Source organism: Atta cephalotes, assembly GCF_000143395.1.
Source record: "Atta cephalotes unplaced genomic scaffold scaffold00047, whole genome shotgun sequence".
Classification (NCBI taxonomy): domain Eukaryota; kingdom Metazoa; phylum Arthropoda; class Insecta; order Hymenoptera; family Formicidae; genus Atta; species Atta cephalotes.
The window spans coordinates 2,026,823-2,049,909 of record NW_012130111.1 but is presented as its reverse complement, the minus strand read 5'-3'; the positions used below and the strand labels follow the sequence as shown (position 1 = coordinate 2,049,909).

Genomic DNA, 23,087 nt, shown 5'->3' with positions numbered 1-23,087 from the left:
ACGTTACGTTACGTTCGTTACCGTTTACCCGTTACCGTTACGTTACGTTACGTTTACGTTTCGTTTACGTTTACGTTTACGTTTACGTTTACGTTACTTACTTACTTCTCTCTCTCTCTCTCTCTCTCTCTCTCTCTCTCTCTCTCTCTCTCTTCTCTCTCTCTCTCTCTCTCTCTCTCTTTTTGTCTCTTTCTACACGAAAGAAACAATTTTACGCTGAAGTATCAGAAAAATTTAGCTACAGATACAAATCTGAACATAATTTTATTGGACTATCAAAATATTTATGTATATCGTTGGAAAAGATGTGTCGAATTTAACATAAATCGCATATCGGTCCACTCAAACTTTTTAATTAATTTTGCACAAGATGAATATGTTAGAAGATAACACAAATTATAGAAAAATAAATAAATACAAAGAAAGATAATATCAAGAAATAATATTATATTTTGTAAACAAACTGTAGGAACATAATTAATATTTATATGTTAAATTAACATATATTTCATTTTTATTTGATTTATACTCAGAATTAACATTTTAAAACACATTATTTTTATGTTGCTCGTTCATTTACACATAAATTATGTTATTTTGACACTAAAAAACGTTGAATATCAATTTTACACAAACTTCATAATCACATTGTATTAAATTAACACTCAAATATTTATATATTAAAAAATTCAACATAAAACGTGAATGGACCGTTTCAACACAAATACATAAATTTTTTTTATTATGTAGGATTGTTTAAACTGTTAGAATATCACAATTTTTTGCAATATTGCTCATGTTTGAAGTTTTTACATAATTATTTTGTTTAATAGAATCATTTTTAGATCTGTATCTACCTAATTTTTAGATATTTCAGCAAAATTGTTCTTTCCGTGCATTTTCCGATTTCTTTCTAATAAAAATATAAAAAAAATTTAATACAAATGTTTTTCGGTTTATGGCAATAATTATTCCAATTTCATTGAGATACTGCATCCAAGATTAAAAATTTATACGATCTCTTTCGATAGATTCCAACCCGATACTAAAGATTTTGCTGGCGATTTCAGAAATGGATTCTTATTTCCGGTTATAAAAATTATCTTCGCTTCAGAACCGACTCCAAAGTAAAACATTTCAATCACGTCCCTTGGCAATATTTCTTGGTATACTTTATTAGTTTCCGATATTCGATTATCGGATATTTCGAGCGTGAGCACAAATATCAAAAATCCAATGCTGTTAATCGGCGAAAAAAAAATCTGCCATTCGTATACATGATCTCTGACCTTTACCCAAATGGAAATCCCATTGAATGAAAAATATAGAACCACAAACACCGTGGCTTTTATCCGTAAAACGTTTGCCAGGCAAACTTCTTGAAACATTCAGATAATCACAATCTCACTGCTAGAGTATACGTGCACGATGAAATTTGAAGAATACTGCGCTTCAAATATCTATGAAGGAAGTCGCTTTACGGGTGTTTTTCATGGTGTGTATTGCCTCGAAATTGTACAATATTGCGAGTAAAATCACGTACGTGTGAAAAAGAAATCCTTTTACGCTTCCTTAACGCTTATGAAAACTTCTGTTTGTAAAAGTAAACCAACCGTACCGTTTCTGCTATACATTTAGAATATAATAATCTGAATAACATGCGCATATTTTTATTATATATACAAGTATAAATCAATCATGAAACAATTCATCAATTTATATATCTATGTAATTCTTTGTGCAATTCTTTTGTTCGTCGCAAAAGGAGTTCATGAGGCAGAGTGCAGATACTTCCTATTTATTTAGTACGTTATAAATCACAGCGGTAATTCGCACTGGGAGTATAAAATATTCAGATACGATCACGACTCACATGTGCCTGCTACAAGATAGAACATGTTTTAGAACATATAGTTAGAAGTTTTCCCTTGTTCCCGACGCAAGTCGGTATATCAGCTGTCTAATAAACCTGACCTTTACAAACATTACTAGTGCTTGTGTTATTTCGTCATAAAGCCGAAATAAAGTTACTTTCATCTGTTCATAACTCTACTGACGATGGAAAAAACTTAGAAATTATTACTATATAAAAAAAAAATCAAGAAAAAAATTCGATATATAATTATGCTATAAATAACAACTTAGATTTTACTATATAATATTATTCTCAATCACAAATAAATCTTTAGACGTTTTATACGTCTAAAAAAACGACGTATGGCAAACATCGTTAGTAAAAATGGTAATGAAGAATTATTGATATAAAAAAATGCTAAGTTTTATCCCACGAAGCATATTTTTCCCCTTAAATGACAGTAAATTGTAACTGTATCGAAATTTTTCTTCTGCAGAAACACAGATAACACAGATATTATATGATCTTAGCTTTTGTACACAAAAATCCCGCTCGTTTATCACAATTTCAAAATACAGTTCGCTGCTTAGATTTGCATATATCGACGCGAAATGTGAGACGAGAGATGCGGGAATAACTGTATTTATTGCGAGCATAATTAACAGAAAATTCCAGAAATTACAAGCATAATTGATGATACCTTCTCTTCCTCTCTTTCTGTTATTTCTTATTATAGAAATATTATTACAATTTAAGAATGACAAGATAAATTAATAATTAATAAATTAATAATTTATAAAAACTATTATTATATATAAAATTATTATTATATAAAAATTTAAGTTATTATTATAAACTAAAATTAATAAAAAAATAATTATATTTATGTCTATATTTTGAACTCTGGAATATGGTATTTGAAATTCAATGCTTATGCATCCTTTCAGTAGATCTCCTTTAATTGCAAAATCGATTTCGCATTATGTCTAATCCGATACTGAAAATTCGATGTTAGTCCACGCGATTCTTTAAAAGTCTGAAAGCGAGAAGGTGCGCACCACCTACGTGATCAATCTGCATTTGTCGCGGATCGATATTGGACGAAAAGTAGCGTATGTAGTGTAGGTATGCAGAGTCAGGCGGTTGTGATTAATCGTCCAAATTCAAAGCACAGTTGATATTCCGCGTTCCCAGCGATAACAAACAAATTCCCTTGATATACAAAGCGCTCACTGTCCTGGACATCGGATAATGCATCACCATTGGTAAAAAATTTCACGAATGTGACCAGAAAAAAAAATAATTAGAATCAGAAAAATTATGAGAAAATACATTTACAATACGAACATAAAATTAGATTTTTCCATTCTGAATAAAAATAAATTTGTGCGCGCACGACTGTATGTGATTAATCTTTTAGAGAGTATATTCAAACTCCAGAACTCATCACGAGTTAAATAAATCGTAATTATTATAAATAATAAAATTTTGAAGATTGATAAACAAATTTTTTTAAATAAGATCAATATTTTTTAGCGGAATTTAAAGACTAAATTAGTTTAAAAATATTTTAAATCATAAATTTGATAAAATAGCTAAAGAATAAAATATATTAATTCAAATATGGAATAGAATTTTAATATATATATATATATATATTGGAATATGTTATAAATAAATAAATTTTCATTTCCTCTTCCATTTCCTAAACAGGAATTAGAACGCGTAGTAGGAACGCGTCAAGTAGGAACGAATAAGATTTTCGAATTTTTGGCGGCGTCATAAGGCTAATCGCCAAGAATTTAGACACGAGGTACGGAAGTTAGAATGAATTTTGACGAATATTACGCGTGTAAAGATTAATCTAATCTATCTAGATATATGAATTTGCAGGTCACAAATTTAGATCTGTTTTTAATTGAGATTTAGCGCGGAATGAGATGTGGCGGACTATTTCGTCCGCGACACAGAATGCGGAACCACGTGCTCTCGCGTGCGTATTTAGTACCGCGTCCACGTTCGTTCACGCACTTTCGTGTTTTATATATAGATCGGCACGGCAGTAACCAACTGTTAGCATTGCCGACGCGTAACTACCAGTAGCCAATAAATATGGAGACACCATCCATTACAGCCATTATATTTTTTAATTAGAAGCTTGAAATCAATTTACTTTTTAGTTTTATTATTGTTATATTTTACTCATTAATTATTTTTCTCATTAATTATTTTAATATTTTGTTCAATAATTAATTTATTATTACGATATATCGTTAGTATCAATCTTATTTTTGTATAACACGCATAATAATTATATCAAAATAAAAAAGATTTATATTTTCTCGCAAAAGAGATATATAGTTGCATCTGCGTATAAAATATATTTTTAGTAAAAGACAAAATTTTCATCAAAAATCTTCATTAAAGATATAATATAATACATTTGTCCACCGTCATTAATTTTCCATTATAGAAATTTAAATCTCGAATCGACTTCACGTAAGAAGTATATCTTAAACAAATACTTATGAAATATATACGTATATTCATAGAAAACTCTCTCGTACAAAAAATGGCATCGCAAATAATTTCCACGTAAAATGCATTTTTTACGAAAATCCACTTGAGGAATATAAGTGTGACCTTTTCGTACATTGCCAGCGCTTTCTCATATTTTACAATTTGCGAGATACATTGCGCGCGTGACGCAATTACGGACACAATGCAGCGTGTCCGTGCAACATACGCCGATCTTGCAATACGCTGCAATGCGGCTACGTACTATGCATATGCATAATAATCGGCGGATAATAATAACCGCCCACGCGACAAACATGTAATGACAGGTTGGAAAGTTCACGGGAAGCATGATCGCCGGAAAAAGCTTTTCGCTCGACAGTACTTTATTATTGTTACTTGACAATATTATTCCACTAACGAACGCGCAACGCGTACCTAAATTAATGCAACGTATCGAAAGCAATAATAATTACGATGCGCAGTCAGCGGACGGCTAATGACGCAATTAGAAACACGATGTTATATATAACGATAAAAAAGCTATGAAAAGGAATTTTATTAACATTAATTAACAATCGCTTGTTGGTGTTGATAATGATGTGTTTTACAGTAAAATTAATTAGCATTGTAATAAAATCTGTCGATTTTTCATCCTTTTCAGATCAATTTATTTTCAAACTTACTGGAAAAAGAGAGTAAAATTCATAAACGTAAAATCCCGCGCGCAATTTATTTCACTAAATTGTACGCAAATATTATCTTTTACCTCTCACAAATATTTCATTGGACTTTTCAATTGTACACAATTTTTCCAGAATGCACCGTGTGTCTATAAATAAACGCAATCAATAATGATTTGTCATTTATTTAAGGATCGTTTTACAGATAAATAATTTTCTGATTATTGAGGCTACATCGATCGACTTCCAAATAAACGATTTTGACAGCTCGAGATTGTTCGCGCCCGCATTGCGATAATCCACCGATTTATTTCGAATTCAACCGCGATGTGTGCGTGATGCAAATAAACACATATATATATATACGCGCGAGAGTCCGTAATCCCGATAATATACCTGACACAGCGACACGAAGACACGTGATACATGAGTACCGACTGGTTGGATCTGTCACAACACCAACGGCACTTAAATTTCAAACAGTTATATATCTTCCGATGGTATTCCAACCATCGTCCAGCTATGCACTTGGTAATCCGCCATTATATCTCACTGGACTCTCGGCGGTAGTATGTGACAAAAATCAATATTTCGTAAAGACTCGTCGTCGAAAATCACAGAAAATTCACGACTGATTCCACCGCAAGTTTGCACCGTTGTAAAACGTTGCAAATATTTTCATGCAATATTATATATATAGCAGATGGAAAATATAAACAAATTTGCAAGTTATTGTTATTTTAATAATAATCTGAAAATATAGAAGTATAGAAATAAAATATTTCATATATCTATTATTCTATTCTATTTCTCGAAATTCAATGGTTTCGTGCAAAACAATTTTTAATTAGCCAAATATCAATTTGGCATACATTGGTACATATCGATCGATTCCTTGTAAAAATGTATAAAATACAATAATCTTGACAAATATAATATGGCAAAACCACCGAAAAATTTTTTCATCCTACACTGCATAGCAGAGGTTTGGTCCTACGGATTCTGCAAAATATTTTCTTTACAGAAAACGTAAAATATACTCTACTAGCTGAAATGTTTGAAAATATTTCACGAATGTCAGAATTTTAAATTCTACACCACGATCTTTCAAAATTGAGTTTTGACATATACCAATTCCATTCCGGAAAACGCCCCGTGCATAGTTGGAATCCTTGATACACTTTACAATTGTTCATTTCCGGATGGGAAAAAATTTATGGCGCTGATTTTTTTTGTGACAAAATCGGAGCACTATCAAAATATACAAAAATTACAACGCGTGCAATTGAATGAAATTTAATATCATTCTACCAAACATTTAAAAGAATAATATTTAATTACGCTGATGATATATTCATTTGCCAGTGAAAATTGATTTCAATATTATTATTTCAAGTAATCTTCTGACTTTTCTCTTATGAAATTTTCTCTCTGTATATATCGCACATAATCTATAAAACGAACCAGTTACATAAACTGCAATCGCAATAAATAAATTGGAAGATAAATATTTTTCATAAAAAATTCCACATGTTTCATTCCATATATTTATTAATAAAAATAAATCAGTGTACTATTACTGACTTTCAATGCTGTACACTTATAATTGATATAATCATCAGCAAACATTTACTGTTTTTCAATAATAATACACTGATCCACTTTTAGAGAAATTTATTGCAAAAATTCAATTAAAATATTTTATATATAACTTCTAATATAAATTGAATATATTGAATATTTTTTATTAGAATTTTAATAGGTGTATAATTTGTAATACAGATCTCTAAAGTGATCTCAAGCGCATCTTCAGCTTTAACGAGAAGTTAACAACTGGAATAATTAAAAAAAGCTTTTAAAAATATATCGTAAGCTTTATAGTCGTAAATTCAGGAAAACACCAGCGCGATGCGTATCGAGGATTTTTCAGCGAGGCTCGCAATTCTCTTCTCAGAGACGAGGCGTTGGCGTCGTAAATAAAAGTTATCGCGATATATCATGCAGTGGTGCAGTGAGATAGTGGGTGGTAGCACTCCTGGATTTATGACAAATCTTACAGGATGTTCACGCAGAAGAAAGGCTGCTGGGTGGATAGACGCCTCTCCGACGATGAAAGACATCGGGCGTAAAAGAAGGAGAGCAGCTTGGATGAAAGAGAAGGGTTGGGTTTCTTTATCGATTATTGACTGGAGCCGGAAAAAGAGCAGGCTTTGATGGATTCAAACACAGCCTACTACTTTCGCCTACTCTACCAGAACCACACCCCAACGCAGCCACTCCGTAAGAGTGGTTAAAACGACGAGAACGCCATCCTTCTCTCCCCCCCCCCTCTCTCTTTCTCTCTTCGGGGAAAAAGAGTGATCGATCCAGAGAAAGAGATCCGAATCCACTCGACTAAGTCAACAATGGATTACTTGCTCCAACAATGGATTACCTGTCCGAAATGCAGCGAAACTTTGACGTGTATTGTTAAACAGTATCATAGTAAGTATCCGAAGCCGCATGGAAAATTGTTCGACGTTAACCGATATTAAAGGCGAAAGAGAAATTATCTCAAACATGTAAAAGTCAATAAATTTAACAGCATATTTAATGATAAAAAGTTGACATGAAGGACTATCGTTACTTAATTAAATATGTATAATTTTTCGAGCGAATTGGTGAATGACGAAGAGTCTGGCACAAAATAATCATTTGGTTTTGAATTATAGCTTTGAATAACAAACGTAATTATCAAATTATATGTGTTTAATAAATTATATGTATTAACAATGCAGTTTTTGTCGTTTAATTCTCGGAATATCTTAATATCTTGATATTTTATTTAACAACTTTTAGATTTATTATCTTTGATATTTATGGTTTCTTCCACATCCTCCAATGTTTTCCATGATAAGCGACAAACCACTCGAATTCACTTAAGTAGACTTTTAATGTATGACATGTAATTGATCACATCTCAGAAGTTTTTCATGTCAGCAAAAAAAAAGCGATCAAAACTTAATATCTTTTTCTTCTTCTCATCTAGATGGATATCTTTCACATTAAGTTTAAATAGACGATGGGAATTATATATAGAAATATAATAAATATCTCTAATTAGAAAAATTTTAGAGAATGAAAAAAACGTATTATATTTTTTATCTTCAATATTCGCAATATTGATACAAGCGTGAAAAGCGTAAATTTAACAACAGGTTTTGCATCAAATTATCCATTTTAGAAATTGCACAAACACCAACCTGATGGAATTGCGTAAATCGAAAGTCGGTTCAAAAAAGCAGCTCGTTCGACACTGCCAATCAGAACAATCAGCTACGAAATTCGATCGAAGCTCGCTGGATCAGAATTAACCGATGAATTATTCCCGCCGGCTGCGATTGATTTACGGCACGACCGTCAGACCCGTCCATTTGAACGCGCTATGTAGGTATATGCGAAAAGCATCGTGATTTTCTCGCTCGCACCCGCGCTGAAGCAAGTGTCCTCTCAATGATTTATCGTGAATGAATATCTTTGCATTTGAAATAATTTCTGTCACGTAATACAATTTATATTATGCTATCTAAAATATATTTCAGATTTTATATAATACAATACAATGATACACATTATAATATATGTTACATTAATATCCAGTTTACTATCTTCTGTAATATATATATATATGTTTATAATATCTATAATTCTTTCACATCTGTAATATATGTATTTATTTATCTCGTACTTTATTTACAGAATTATAATTTTACTATAAATTTAAAGATTATTCTATTTTAGAAAAACACAAAATTTAATTTAGAACAAAACACTTGCCAACAGATAATGCTGTTATGAAGCTATAATACAATTTGTATAAAAAATACACAGTATTAATTATATTTTTGTAAATTGGCGTCTCGTGAGTTGTATTAAAATACAACTCATGTTGAAGATACTTCGACAAGCTGTTTGCAGAAAAATAAGTCGGACAAGAGAACGAGAAAATGTGAAAGCATTAGAGTCTAACATTCGTAACGTTTTTCTTTTTGCTCGTCTGAAATACTTTCAAATTGTTGTTGGAAAACTGACCCGAAAATACGATACTGAGAGAGTACCTTTAAAATACTCTCTTTCTTTCTTTTACAACTCAATACTCATCATCGATCTTTCAAATGCTCCCCGACAACAGTTTATTTTTTAATGGTGTGCATTAACGCTATTATGAGAGACGTGTGTAAAAAAAATAAATACAGCAAAGTCAATAGTATCATGAAAAACAGATCGTAATGTCGCTTACGAAGCATTAGAACTTTATTATGATAAAACCTTTATTATGAAAAGCTAGGTAACCATTAAGAGTAACCATTAAGTGATGCAAAGAAGAATATAGAGAGAACAAAGAATGTGATTAAAATATTCAAATTAGAAGCGGAATAAGTAAAAAGAAAGTTCTTGAAAGGAAATTATTTATTCGGGAAAGATATTTCTCAAAGGGATTTTGTTAAATTGTATTAATACGTTTCAAAAAACAATGCAAAAATATCTCGTAAAAAAAATTATACATTTTGTGTATAATAAACCAAATTTAAGATAAGAGTTATTCAGAGTGTTCGCAGAATAATAGAAGCAATCCACTGAAATGACTATTGTTATATCACTTAGATACAATGTCCCTAAGCAATATCCGCGACACGGGATTCAACTAGAATGACTCATATCTTGGATTATAACGTATGCATAGATGTTCAGGTTGCAATACGTTATATTTACTACACGAGAAACCCTTGCTACAGTAGCCGCACATCCTTACAGGGCGTTAATTGAATTTTCAAATTAAACTTGGAGACTATATGTAACTTTCTAAAACTAAATCTAGAATACATTAGTTTTCATTTAGTATCAAATATATTTAATATGCATCTAATATGCAACATAAATAGTGCATTAAACTTAATGAAAAGAAAATACAAATATTTTTCTTGGATAAGATATATCTAATGTCTTTTTCTCTAAAAATTAATTTTACAAAATTTTATATAAAAAAATTAAACCAATGCCAACTATTTTAATGGTTCATACATTGTAGGATAAAATAAAATATATATATATATAAGATATCATTAATTTTCAAATGTCCATAGATGACACAGAAACAACTTTTACGTTTCTCCGATAATTCGATAAAAATAACTTTATAAAAAATTAATTCATCAAAATTGAGTCACAGAACTACCAATATAACAATAATTTCTACCAATAATTTCTCACGATACAGTGTAAATATTAACAAAATGAAAACATGCGGTTAAATATAAATAACGATAGCACAATTGCAGTGCCGTATAGATATTTTCGAGCGCCGTTCGGTGGCCTGGCTTTAACAGTCATCGAAACCAAGCGATAATGTTACCTGCTCTCTCTCCTAGAAATTGGATCGCATGATCAAATTTCTATTTAAATCGCACAACGCTAAATTTGCATCATTTTAGCAGCGTGGTTAACATCCAAACAGGTTAATAATAATTGCCAATTATTTAATAAATAATTTGCGCATCAATAATTTGCATATTCTGACGTTTATATCCTTTATTTATAAAATATCGAGAGATGTACAAATTAAATCCGTCTAAAACTACTTTACTTTATTAGAAAATAACGTGTTTTTTTATTTAATCATGCAATTGTAGATAAATGAAGATAATATCTTCATCAAACGTTATAAATTTAATCACATGGAAAATCGCCATGTCATAAGAAAGAAAAAAATGTTCTACTTTTTCTCGTGGGGTCGCGAAAGATAGATCGACGGATTTCCGAGATGTGAATCATTTCTTATACCGACATTCCTATGATCCGTTTATAAACACATTGCATATGAATACTTTTCAGAAGAACATCAGCCACGCTGGGTTATTGTGACACGTCTGTACGTCGACGTGTATGCAAATTTATTCTCAATAGAATGTAATGTTATAAGACATTGCGAGACATTTTGAGACATTACATTACGGTAGATTCGCCGCTCAAAATATCACGATTAATCGTGCGAGGACTATAAGACGAATGAGCATCTTGAAATAATGACATCGAGAATAAACCCGCTTTATGTGCGTGGAACAGTGTCTCTATTCAAACGGAAAAATGTTGCATTAACGAGTCGGATCCTCGACTTGCTTTAACAATCTATCATTCATATAAATTTTTCAACAGCTAGTATACAGAGCTTCTGGATGTGCGGACTCGCAATTCAAATGAAATACGAGCAGAATCTTTCTTTCAGAGATCAAAATAAACAGACAGTGAAAGTAGTAAGACAAAAACAAAAAATGAAATAGACATCGAGTCGCAAAGTTAGTGATACATCTTCAATTTTGATTTTTTTTTTAGTATAAAAAATGCGAAACTTTTTTTTTATTTTGTTAAGAAACTGTGAAACTATGAAAAGTGCTACTAGAATGTCGTGCTAATTTTACAATTCAAATTTAGATTGTGATGCACATCGTTCTATTAACATAAAAGAAATAACGACAGTTTTAGTAGTATTTTCATATTATAATTAAAAAGAATTACATATATTAAATCCCAAAATTAAAAAAGTAGCAGCCGAAAATCTGTTTAAAAACAATTGTAGAGCATAGAATTCTGCTAGAATTAACGACAAATGTCTGGAATTGCGATAAATTATCAGCGCGACACTTTTGTTCCAAGTACCGTAATATTTTCTATATTTAAAGCCTATTAAAATTGATAATATTTGGAATTTTGTTTTCATTAATCATTAATGTAATAATTGTTTTCATCAAATTATATACATTAGTATAAGTACTGCTAACAGAGAACTATAGCCAAAAGTTAAAATATTTTTCTTTTTCTTGTTTAATTTTCTTTTTCTTTTTTAAAACAGGAAGTGTTCTGCTAGATTCGCAAAGTTAATATGACATATTTTTATTTTACTTTTTTAGTATAAAAGATACTTTTTTTTATTTTTGTAGGAATTGTAGAACTATGATAAGTGCTCCTTATTTTATAGAACTGTGCTACTAAATTATTTTTTTTAAACTAATAAAATGTCGTGCTAACTTCACAGATGCATACTAAGGCGAGTGAAAAGATGGCAACTCATCTTTTTGCACCGTAAGTTTTGCAACGTAAGTTTCGTTGCATCCGCAACAGTTCTATAAGTTTTAGAAATAGTGTTTCATTGATTAACTACTTTAACTGAAAAATTAATATTCGAAAATTTAAAGTTCTAACTTTCTGTGGCATCTCAAAATTTGGAAAAATTAATTTTGATCTTGAAACTTTATAGTTTTCGAAGAATATCATAATGTCTGATAAATTTTAGCTATAGAAAACGTTTGAACCGAAATAGTTCATATATCGAAACTTGATTGTAGTACGAAAATGTTAAAGTTACTTTTTAAAATATCAAATATTTCGAATTAATAACAAGTCGAGTAGAACGGCCTTGACGCTTGTTTTGTGATGTACAGAATACTGTTGCTCAAAGTCATAGGTCGACGTGAGAGCATTCACCTATCGATACTCAAGAGAGTAAGTAGAGATGCGCCTTTTTAAACTGCATTATTTTTCCTGAAAGCACAATCGCAAGTATCAAAAAATAACAAATATATCATATCTTGCGATTGTTATAATAAACAATTATTAGACCGCTAAATAATTACCAATTAATATCAAATACGAAACGACTCTTTATAAAAGCATATAGATATTTTGTATGATATTTCTTTGATACAGAAATGAAAGCGTTAGAAAGGATAGCTATTATATAAATATTATAAACTGTCATTTTGTGATATCCAAGGCAATAATTATTTTTTAACGATATATTTAAATTTCAATTTTTCTTGCAAGACACAATAATCATCTCGTTTATTAAAATATAATTACATAATCATTTGTTTTAATAAAAATCTACATAATTACTCAATTATTTAAATAAATCAATAAATAATTTAATTCATTGTTTTATTTATTAAAATAAAATTCATCCTAATTTGTTAATCTACACATATAAATTTTACTTTTTTCAAAATAAAAAACACAAAGTGATATAAATTAATGAAGCTTTCAATTTGGTCAAAATGATAAATAACTGTCAAACATTGTCACAAATTTCTATTCTTCCTCCGACAATACTCTGTAACGAACGTTTCTACGGAAACTCAGTTAATTCGTTAAATGAAGGAAAACAAAGTTTGACATGCGTACCTAATACGATAAGGAAAAAGACGCGATCGAAATTCTAACAAACTATACTTGCTTCTGTATTCGTTTCTAAGAAATTTCGGATGCGAGTTAGTTTTGAATTGGTAGCAAATATATAGGAAAGATAACGACGATGTAGGCTTTCTCTCTGGAGACGAGGAAAGTAGGTCGCAAACATTAAATGCGTTAGACGTTCGCATGCGTATTGCGCTCCGAAATCGGTGTGAAACTTTGCACGGTCGCGTCGTCTCATGTGAGAATATAATTCCACGTGTCGTTTCTAGAGAGGAAAGCTTCCATCTCGGGAGGACATGTCCGCCATCGCTACCAAAATTTATCCGGACACGAGTGCAAACCGTGAAGCAACTATGATGATAAGATGCAAATTTACGCGTGAAGCTCACAAACATCGCGTATATACAACGATAATTCGACGAAACATTTCCCCCAAACTGTCGGACTGAACTTATTTAGACTAAAGCTATGATCTAAAGTTGCCTCAAAGCAAGAACAGGACGTTGAAAAGACGTTTCTACTCACGAAAGAAGAACCCCAGGAGATTTTTAGTATCAATCCTAAAGTTAATTTGATTTATCTCAAACTATTGTAATATATATTTAAAATCTGAGTTGTGAGACACGATTTCGCATCAAAACTTCATATAAACAGATATTCACTTCATATAACGTCTTGTTTTTAATAAATTACAAGTTGATAATATTTAAAATGTATTGTTTCCACACAATAAACCTCTTAATATATATCTCTTTATTTATAAAAAAAATTAGGATTAATAAAATTTTTTTTAATTATTTTAAAATTTTATAGCAATACTTGGTTTCATTTATCTTTTTTAACGAGAGCACATGCTTTTTCTCTAAAAGCAGAATAGGTTTTTTAAAGCTTCAATGGTTCACTATAAAAATATTTTTTGCATGTCGAGAAAGATTTAGGCAACGCTGATTTTATAGCACACTTCGTCACTAGACAATTTTATTGTTCCCCAGCATGGCATTCAACACTTTTTACGAGATACATACACGTTTTACCGTTCACTTCTTTTCAGCACCGAAAATAAACAAAGCTATGATAACAATGAAATACGAATTAATATAAACTGCACCGTGATTTTCCGAATAATTAAATATTATACCGCGATTCAGAACAATTTATCTCAATTTGTTCGATAATGTCAAATTTCAACAATAAAAAGGTATTGTTTCATATTGCAATTAAATAATACTGTAAATATTATGACTATTATCTTTGAATCAATATTGAATACTCGATTTGCTGCTAAAATTTTCTATTTATTTTACGTTATTTTACTATATTATCTTTAATTTGTGTTATAAATTCGTTAAAGAGATATAATACGCTGCAAAATAATTTTTTATATTTACGATCAATTTCACCAGGTTGTTAGACAAAAACATAGGTCGAGATCACGTTACGAATTCCGAGTAAGACCGGAATTTAGTCTTGAAATAACTACTTCATTAATCTAAATCCAGCAGATTGTCGCACATCATCATGCATGTTATTGCCAAAGTCGAAGCATGTGAAAATTTATTTCTACATTCTATGTAACAAGTCAAGTCGCTAAACGCATAAACACATAAAACATATATTTATATACACAACTCAACGTAGACAACATGGAATAAGCAGTTACATTACAGTTGCATTAGATATAAATTTAAAGACTCCGCAATTTATTTGTTAAAATTTAATATCAGTAAAATAAAATTTTACAAACTGTACGTTTGTGAAACTTTTTCATAGCATAACTAATTTGTACTTAAATACGCCTATTAAGTGACGTTTACAATGAAATTTTAGGGAATAAAACTTAAATTTTATATCTTAAGCCGTAAAATATTGATTAATCACAGTAGAACACTAATCAACTTTTGAATTAATCAATTTTTTATGGCTTAAGACTTACATCTTAAATTTTACGCCTCAAAATCTCAAATTGTGGATGTCGCTTTAATCTGCGTAACATTGTTATTTAAACTGAAAGTAATTTGAAAATATTTAGTAAAAATAATTTACTTAGAAATATATTAATATTCAATATATTTTTATTAATATTTTTAATAGATTAAATAATTATAGATAAAACCCAAACAATTATTATATTATTCAATACCTGTGAATACGTCCAAATAAACTTTTGTCAAATATTTATGCGATCATTGAATTCATACGCTTCAATGGACCCGAGACATCCCAATTAGGCGTTTATTTGCAATTATCATTGTTCTGGATTTCAACTCAAATCGTATACACTTTGCATATACGTGGCAGCGGCGCAGCTATTTAAAGATTTTCCAATACAACGCTTGAATTTATATTCGAACACATATATTCCAGACCTACCCAAAAAGCTTTTGTATTTTGTAAGGTCAATGTCACGCTCGATTTTTCCACGCGATTGAACACATCTTAAAATATCAGTCATTATGATGTAATATCGAGTTATTTTTCAAGTTCTATTCACACATAGTATTCGCATTTAGATATAGTCTGGTACATGTGTTACGTCTAGAAAATATGTGGCTATTATGAATAAAGAAATACTTCACGTTCTAGTTTCAGTTTATGAATAATATCCGAAGATAGATATACTTTCATAACTTTTCTTTATGAAAAAATATTCAAGTGACAAAAACATGATGTATTGCAATTTTTTTAGAAAGTTTCAACTCAACGTCAAGAATAAGAATGTCGGCTTTGTATCGTTAAAAGTATACTGAAATATTTATGTTGTAGTACATATTAAACTAATTAGACTTTAAAAAAGTTTCCATATTAATTGTGTAAATGAATCGGACAAATTGTTGTTAAAGGATAAAATTAATTTCACTTAATACGACAATCTGAAAATAAAATCTGTGAATCATCTCGCTTCGTTACGATGCGATTCACGGAATACATCGTTAGCCGCATGTGACGTTTATCTGTTCGTGATATATGTGCATCGCGATAAAGTAGACACGAGGCACTGTCTTACGCCTCCCAACGCTATCACTTCAGGTGCAAAATATTGGCAACCATATGGCGACACATCCGCAATATTGTATCGCGATAACTTAAATTAACGTCACATCTCTGTGATTAATGTAAGTTGTGAAATACACTTCGGTTTCGTTTTACGGTCTCAGACGACATTTAGATGAAGTAAGATAGCACCAACAGGTGTAACTTAGTTAAAGTATAAAGAGATCTCGTTACAAATAGTTGACAAACATTTACAGGATACTTATTTAACAAATAATAATGATAACATTTTTATTATATTAAAAAATTTCATCTACGTTTGATTAATTATATATCATATTTTAATGTGTATGATTTTTATATAATCACTTTTATAAATTAAATAAATTTTATGAGTTAAAAATAAAAATTAAAAAAAACCTTTAGTATTCCTAGATTTTATGTCACTAACTTATGCCAATAGAATAACATAATTCAATAACGGATTCATAAATATCACAATGACAAATATAGATTGCTTGGCGATTATATACATTGGTATCGAAAGCCTATTCGAGAAATTCCGCCATAAATATAATATTTATTATTATTTCAATTTGCCTTGCACCTCATAAAAGCTTATAACGCCAACCATATGTCGGAGAAATACATTGGCACTACCAGCATATAATCCAGATTTACATCAACTACTTCCAGCTGCAACTGTCAAGCTGATATACACGTTCAGATTGCGCGTCGAAGTAAAAATTTCTTAAATTTAGTATGATTTATCAAAATAACGATTTTCCAATTAATGCTCACAGAATCTGTCCAGTAAAACACACGTATATGCTATGTAAAACATTCTACCTGGATAAATGTTTGTCTACCGGATGAAAAAGCCGGAAATCGAATTGGCAGTATATTTTTGAGCAAAATGAAATATCGATCAATACATTTGCTGATTGAATATATAGAAACTTTCACGAAAAGAAAATTACAAAATAATTTGTGAGACGGGAAGGCAAATGCACCAATTAATATATTTTAATGGATAGTAAATATGACAATTCATTTGTAAATGTCAAGACGAAGTAAACTGCAAAAATGTTGGACGAATAATTGCGCTATTGGAAACAAAGAAAAGGAGAGAATGAAAACGAAAATGGAGAAAGAGGTAAAAGCGTGCTTAAGAGTTAAAATCTTCAAGCTCTAGCTATATGAGCTTTTAATTAAATTGAGACGATGAGCCGTTAATGGAATATAAAGTCACGTTTCAGCAGGCTCGAAATTAACGGGTGCTTGTACACATCACAAAATTTTAGCTCATTTTACTGCATATTAAAGATAAATTACCCATTACACAACCACAAACAATGTCAGTCTTCTCTATAATAAATATTAATGAGGTACATACTTTGTATCTTGTACAGTTTGAAATTTTCGACATTAGCTTTTTTACTCGCCGCAGTCTACACAACTAACAATGTTATTATACAGCTGTGAATAAAGAGATTATTAGATTATATAATCTCTCTACTTACTTTATAGGAAGACTGTACTTTTTGTTATCAACAATAAAGATAATATTCACGATAATAGGATCAAGGTTTCGCAATGTAAAGCAAAAACATCATTGTGTTCGCACTGCGCAATGTAGACACTTCGGTGTAGTAACGCAGTATTGTTAGCACTTTCGGTTATCGCGCGAGCAAGAAGCCTTCAGTCGTCTCTTTAATTAGTGGTTCAATCGCGGGAGAGACGTAAGAAAACGAGCTTTGTGTGACCGGATAGCTATGTGAGCGCTTGAACAGAAGCAGTGCAAACAATGTCGAATGACATCGACCCGACCGCCAGTGCGGGCGAGGGAGAGAAACGGCGGGAGAGCTCAAAGCTCATCTATTATTGGCGCAAAACAGAAATAAAATGCAGTGCGACGGCCTGTGAAATCTACGAGGCTGACGTGCTGCCAACTTTTGTTCTCTGTGGCTTTGGCTTCAATATTTTCAATTCCCGTTATAGTCTGTGTCGCAGAATTGTGCCACTTTTCCGTCCCGACTCTTCTGCAGAGTTAATACGGAAGAAAAAAAAAACAAGAAATTGCACTGCATGTTCAACAATTGTTCTGTATTGGGACATATTATGAATGCTACAGCTTTTTCTCGTCCTATATTTTTAATGTTAAAAGATTTAATTTGAGAATAAAATATAATTTATGACTTATATATTATTTTTTTTATACACGGCAGTTTTAAAAATATATGTTAAAAAAATTACGTGACTTGCATTTAAAAAAATTATAAACGCATGAAAGAAAAAAAAATTGATCGTACTAGCGTTAATAAATTGAAGTGAAAAACTTACCACAGTGATGGGGTAAACTGGATTGATAATTGTGAAGAGGAGGACGTGGTTCGGTTTATTATTGTCTTCTCTGAAACATTAATTGATACGTATTATTCCAGTGAACGCATAGAGAACTTTAATGAAGTTCGCCTTACGGCATAAGTGCATGATAAAATCATGAATTTCTATCATTTGTCCTCGTTAAAAGGAACTCCAATTATTTGAAAATTCAATTACGGAAGCCCGCTTGAAAACGAGGCCTGGATTATCGCCGAGTTTGCAAAAACTAGTTCGCCAATAATAATTCATTCTTCGTTGACTGCAGCACGTCTTGCTGACGTCGCGTAAAATCGAATTGATTGCACTCGTTGAAACTAGAAATATTATCCCGGCTTCGTTTTTACATGAATTGAAAATAAAGGAAATCGAATTCCGCAGATCTATACGTATAAATTATATCAACAGCATCTACATCACTGTCACATCCGTGAAATTAAAAATGTCAAACTTCGTCAAATTTCCTTTTCAATATTAGAACTAATTTATTGTACACCGCTAGTAGCATATACGTAATTCTATTATTGAATTGTGAAGGGTATTGTACAAAATGTATTCAAATATATACATATATATTTTATAGAAAATTCCCAATTCAAAAAATATTTTTGATATATAGAGTGTACGTGGATTGCACATGTGCATCATACAGTGTAACGGATTATGACGTCAAGAATAGGAAGATAGGTATCTCGCATTCTCGGTTGAGGAAAAAGCAAAACGAAATAATCTCCAGCCGAGATTTGACATGCTCACGTGTTGTATAGTGAAGCAACCGACCGATGATGGACACCGCACGATATATTTTTCACAGTTGATATCGGTATATACATCTCTTTTTCGTGACTTGCATCCAACGTAAAAATCAATCGCTGTAATTTTTCCACAAGTGAAATGGCGAGAGTGCCATTGCAATAACGTCTAATAACATGGAATATCCAATTGCGAGGATACAAATCGATACAAATTGAATTACTACTTGTGACGATCATTGTTATTCAAAGCTTATTTGTATCAAGTTCTCATGTTTGCGATACGGCTTATTATTCATAGGATATCTCGAAATGGATGAAAACACGTCTGCAATAATGCTCCAACATCTTTCTCAGTAATACTTCCAACAAATAAGTCTGGAGAAGTCTGGAGTTTAAAGATTTGACGTACATGAAGAAATGTATCTCTCTCTTTCTCTCTCGATCGCAAAAATAAAGATCATAGATTTTGAAATTTCACGAAAATATAAAACTCGTGAATAAAGATTAATTTAATATCGTTTTGCTATACCGTTCTCGATTCTTATTGCTTATCTAATATCTGATATCTGCATCTGTGACCGTTCAATGATTCGCCAGCTCGAATTCACTTTACCCAGAAGTTATCGTGAGTTCGTGCAGTAGATATCATTCGCTATCGGATTGCCTCTGTTGGATTGAATCATGCTTAATGCTCGACTTAACTTCTTATTATTAGATTTGGACTATAGGATAGCAGCAGTAGGGTCAAACTTTGTGACAACCGGCTGCGTTTTAATTAATTTTCGCTGTCGCGATGTATAGAACGCGTCTTGGCGCTTATCAGCCATCCAATTCCACGCTTGAGCGTTCTCTTAATGGCATGTCATTGATATAATAGAGCACAAATAAGAACGTATTTCTGGATGAAAGACCGCATTTGCATTTTCATTGGAAAGAGCAAATATAATTTTAAAAAGTCATGTAATAATTTAACTTAATTTAATTTAATTTAATTTAGTTTATTGCAAAGCTATATGAAAAAGACTATTATAAGATATAATTAATATAAAATGAAAAAATAATAATTTAAATAAAATGCGATCTGAAAAATAACAATATTTTTAAAAGTTGCAATATATAATGCGTAAATCTGATATCAACAGCTGAGAACGATTGAACGAGCGAATTGCATGTAATTGATTTCAACTTGTTTCTACAATATTAAATGGCCTATGAGACTTGCGAGACAATCAAATGGCGCCATCAATAATGAAACTCATCATTGTCCAATTAAAAGTGTTGCAAAAGTTGATGTATCTAAAAAATGATAATCCACAGTAGATAATATATCGAGAAACTCAAGATGATGGTAATAAACTATTAATTATTAGTCAAAAATATTAATTTAAAAAACTAATTCCACTTAGAATTATTGATCATTCTACGTAAAAAAATGTATAGAATTCTGTTTTTATATATATATATATATATATATATATATATATATATTCATATTGATTAAATTTTTAGCAATGACAAATAACTGTCGGTCATCTGTTAAAGTTCTATCAATTTCAATGCACAAACAAATCGATAGAAATATTTTTCTAACAATTCCATAATTTTTTATAAATATGATTTTATATAAGCGGATACATACAAAAATTAATTCAAAGATTATTTATCCTTTTTATTTAATATTATTTAATTTTTTAATTTTCTGTTGTTTCTTTATTAACAAAACACATTTGATGTACGTGCAATTGCCCATAATTAGTTTCGAAAACAAACATACGACTTTCTATTTACATGAATCAATAATGTATGCAAACTCACCTTTTTCGACGTGGTTCATCTCCGTACCCGCCATATTCGTGATTCTGCAACAAGAAATGAGCAGCGTTAGTAACTTTTCCTTGAAGACGATTTGTTAAACCCGCACGGATAAAACTCCTAATGAACTTTATCTGAGCGACATCATTCGCCTTGCCATCCGCCATGCGGTCAGCAAGTTCTCTCGAAAATACGACTTTCGCGTAACTACTTGCAAGTCGAAAGTGCGCATTTCCCGAGCAGCATGGTTTCTCTTCCCTGTGTTCACGTTACAGCAACATGTGTTATCGTAAGGAAAATCGTGTAAGACAAATTTGCACGTCGATTTTGGATAAATTTCGATGGTGCGCGCGACGTCACTAGTGGATACGTCGTGCTCGGTCAATCTATTAATACGCGTGCATACGTCTTTTTACCATGGCACCCAAAGCGACGGAAATAGTGCAGCGGGACACCTTAAGGTCTGTGTGACGTATGAACTTAGGTAAATTCTTGCGATCCAATCTGAATCACATAATTAAGGGACGCAAAAAAGCAAAACTTGCCATTCCCAATCCTTCCAAAATTAAAGATTTAGAGACATGTAACTGTATAATTTACAGTAAAACTAATGATCTAATTCAGGGTTATCGCAAATTTCTCATCCTAAAACTCTATAATTTTCCCTGATTTCTAGACAAAATTTCAAGATTTTTCCTGATTTTCAATATTTGAAAATCATTAAATATTTTGTTGAGAGATCAATTTAACATAGCAATGTAAATTACTGAACTTGACTGAACTTGATGTTACTGACACTGTTTACATTTTTAATTGTTAAGTTGGTAGTATTTAAAAAATGTATAGATGTAACGTATATATTAAACTTTTTTAAATTCAAGAATTTTTATTTTCCAGAAATTTGCAAAATTTCCAGATTTTTCCTTGATTTCTCTGACCATTTTTAATTTCCCTAACAATTCCCTGATTTTCTTGAGTTCCAGTTTTGTGGCAATAAATTAAATAAGTTTAAGTCTTATTATACAGTTTTTTTTTCCATATATATCATACTTATAAAAAACATTTTTTCTACATTTTTAAAATTAATTTTAATATCCAGAATTCTTTCTTGAGGAAAATTAAGGCTTGTATTCGTAATCCATTCTTATTTCAAGACATATTAAATAATGTTTTAAAATGCTACAACTTCGTAATCGTTAATTTGTGTAATATCTTAAGACCTAACAAAAAAATAAGAACAAACTATAAATACCGACTTAAGAAAATTTCTTTTCTCTAGCAATCTTATCAGAATTCTGAAAACATAATTAATCCTTTTGGTGGAACCAGATATCATCAAAATTAGTTCGAAACTAATCAAAATGTCTATACAAAGACTCGTAACAAAATTATAGACGAGGTTTATCTATTTTTCATACCATGTGGCAAACCACCGCGACATGGTTAGTCATTGTACTTCCGAATATAATCCACCTTGTGAAACCGCGCGCAAATGTCAATCCCTTAGCGTCTAGTCGCTTCATAACGCGTAATGCGCAGCGCAGCGGGTGAATAAAACATGAAGCGGGGTACATTTGTATGTTGGAGTGACGTGTCGCTTGTCGTGGGTAAATAATTCATTCGCATTTTCCACAACCGTGAAATCCGAGTATTTACGCGAATCCAATTATCAGTACAAGATTATCCGGTAACTTGGTAAATTCTGACTCGAAAACACCTAAAACAATCATATATATATATATATATATATATATATATATATATATATATACTTACACGTAGTACGTACGTACGTTGTTAGTAACGTAAAGTTAAAAAGTTAAAAAAAGTTTAAAAAACGTTAAAACGTAACCTTAACCTTACTTA

General features: G+C 31.0%; 1 protein-coding gene across 1 annotated transcript in view; it reads right to left on the bottom strand.

The window, feature by feature from the left end:
• Positions 1–23,087, bottom strand: part of LOC105622635 (heterogeneous nuclear ribonucleoprotein L) — a 157,793-nt gene that overhangs the window by 110,572 nt on the left and 24,134 nt on the right. The window contains exons 2-3 of the mRNA XM_012204050.1: positions 21,225–21,268; positions 18,616–18,685 (exon numbers count right to left, since the gene is read on the bottom strand). Coding sequence (XP_012059440.1) covers positions 18,616–18,685; positions 21,225–21,268 — 114 coding nt within the window. The remainder of the gene's footprint in view (positions 1–18,615; positions 18,686–21,224; positions 21,269–23,087) is intronic.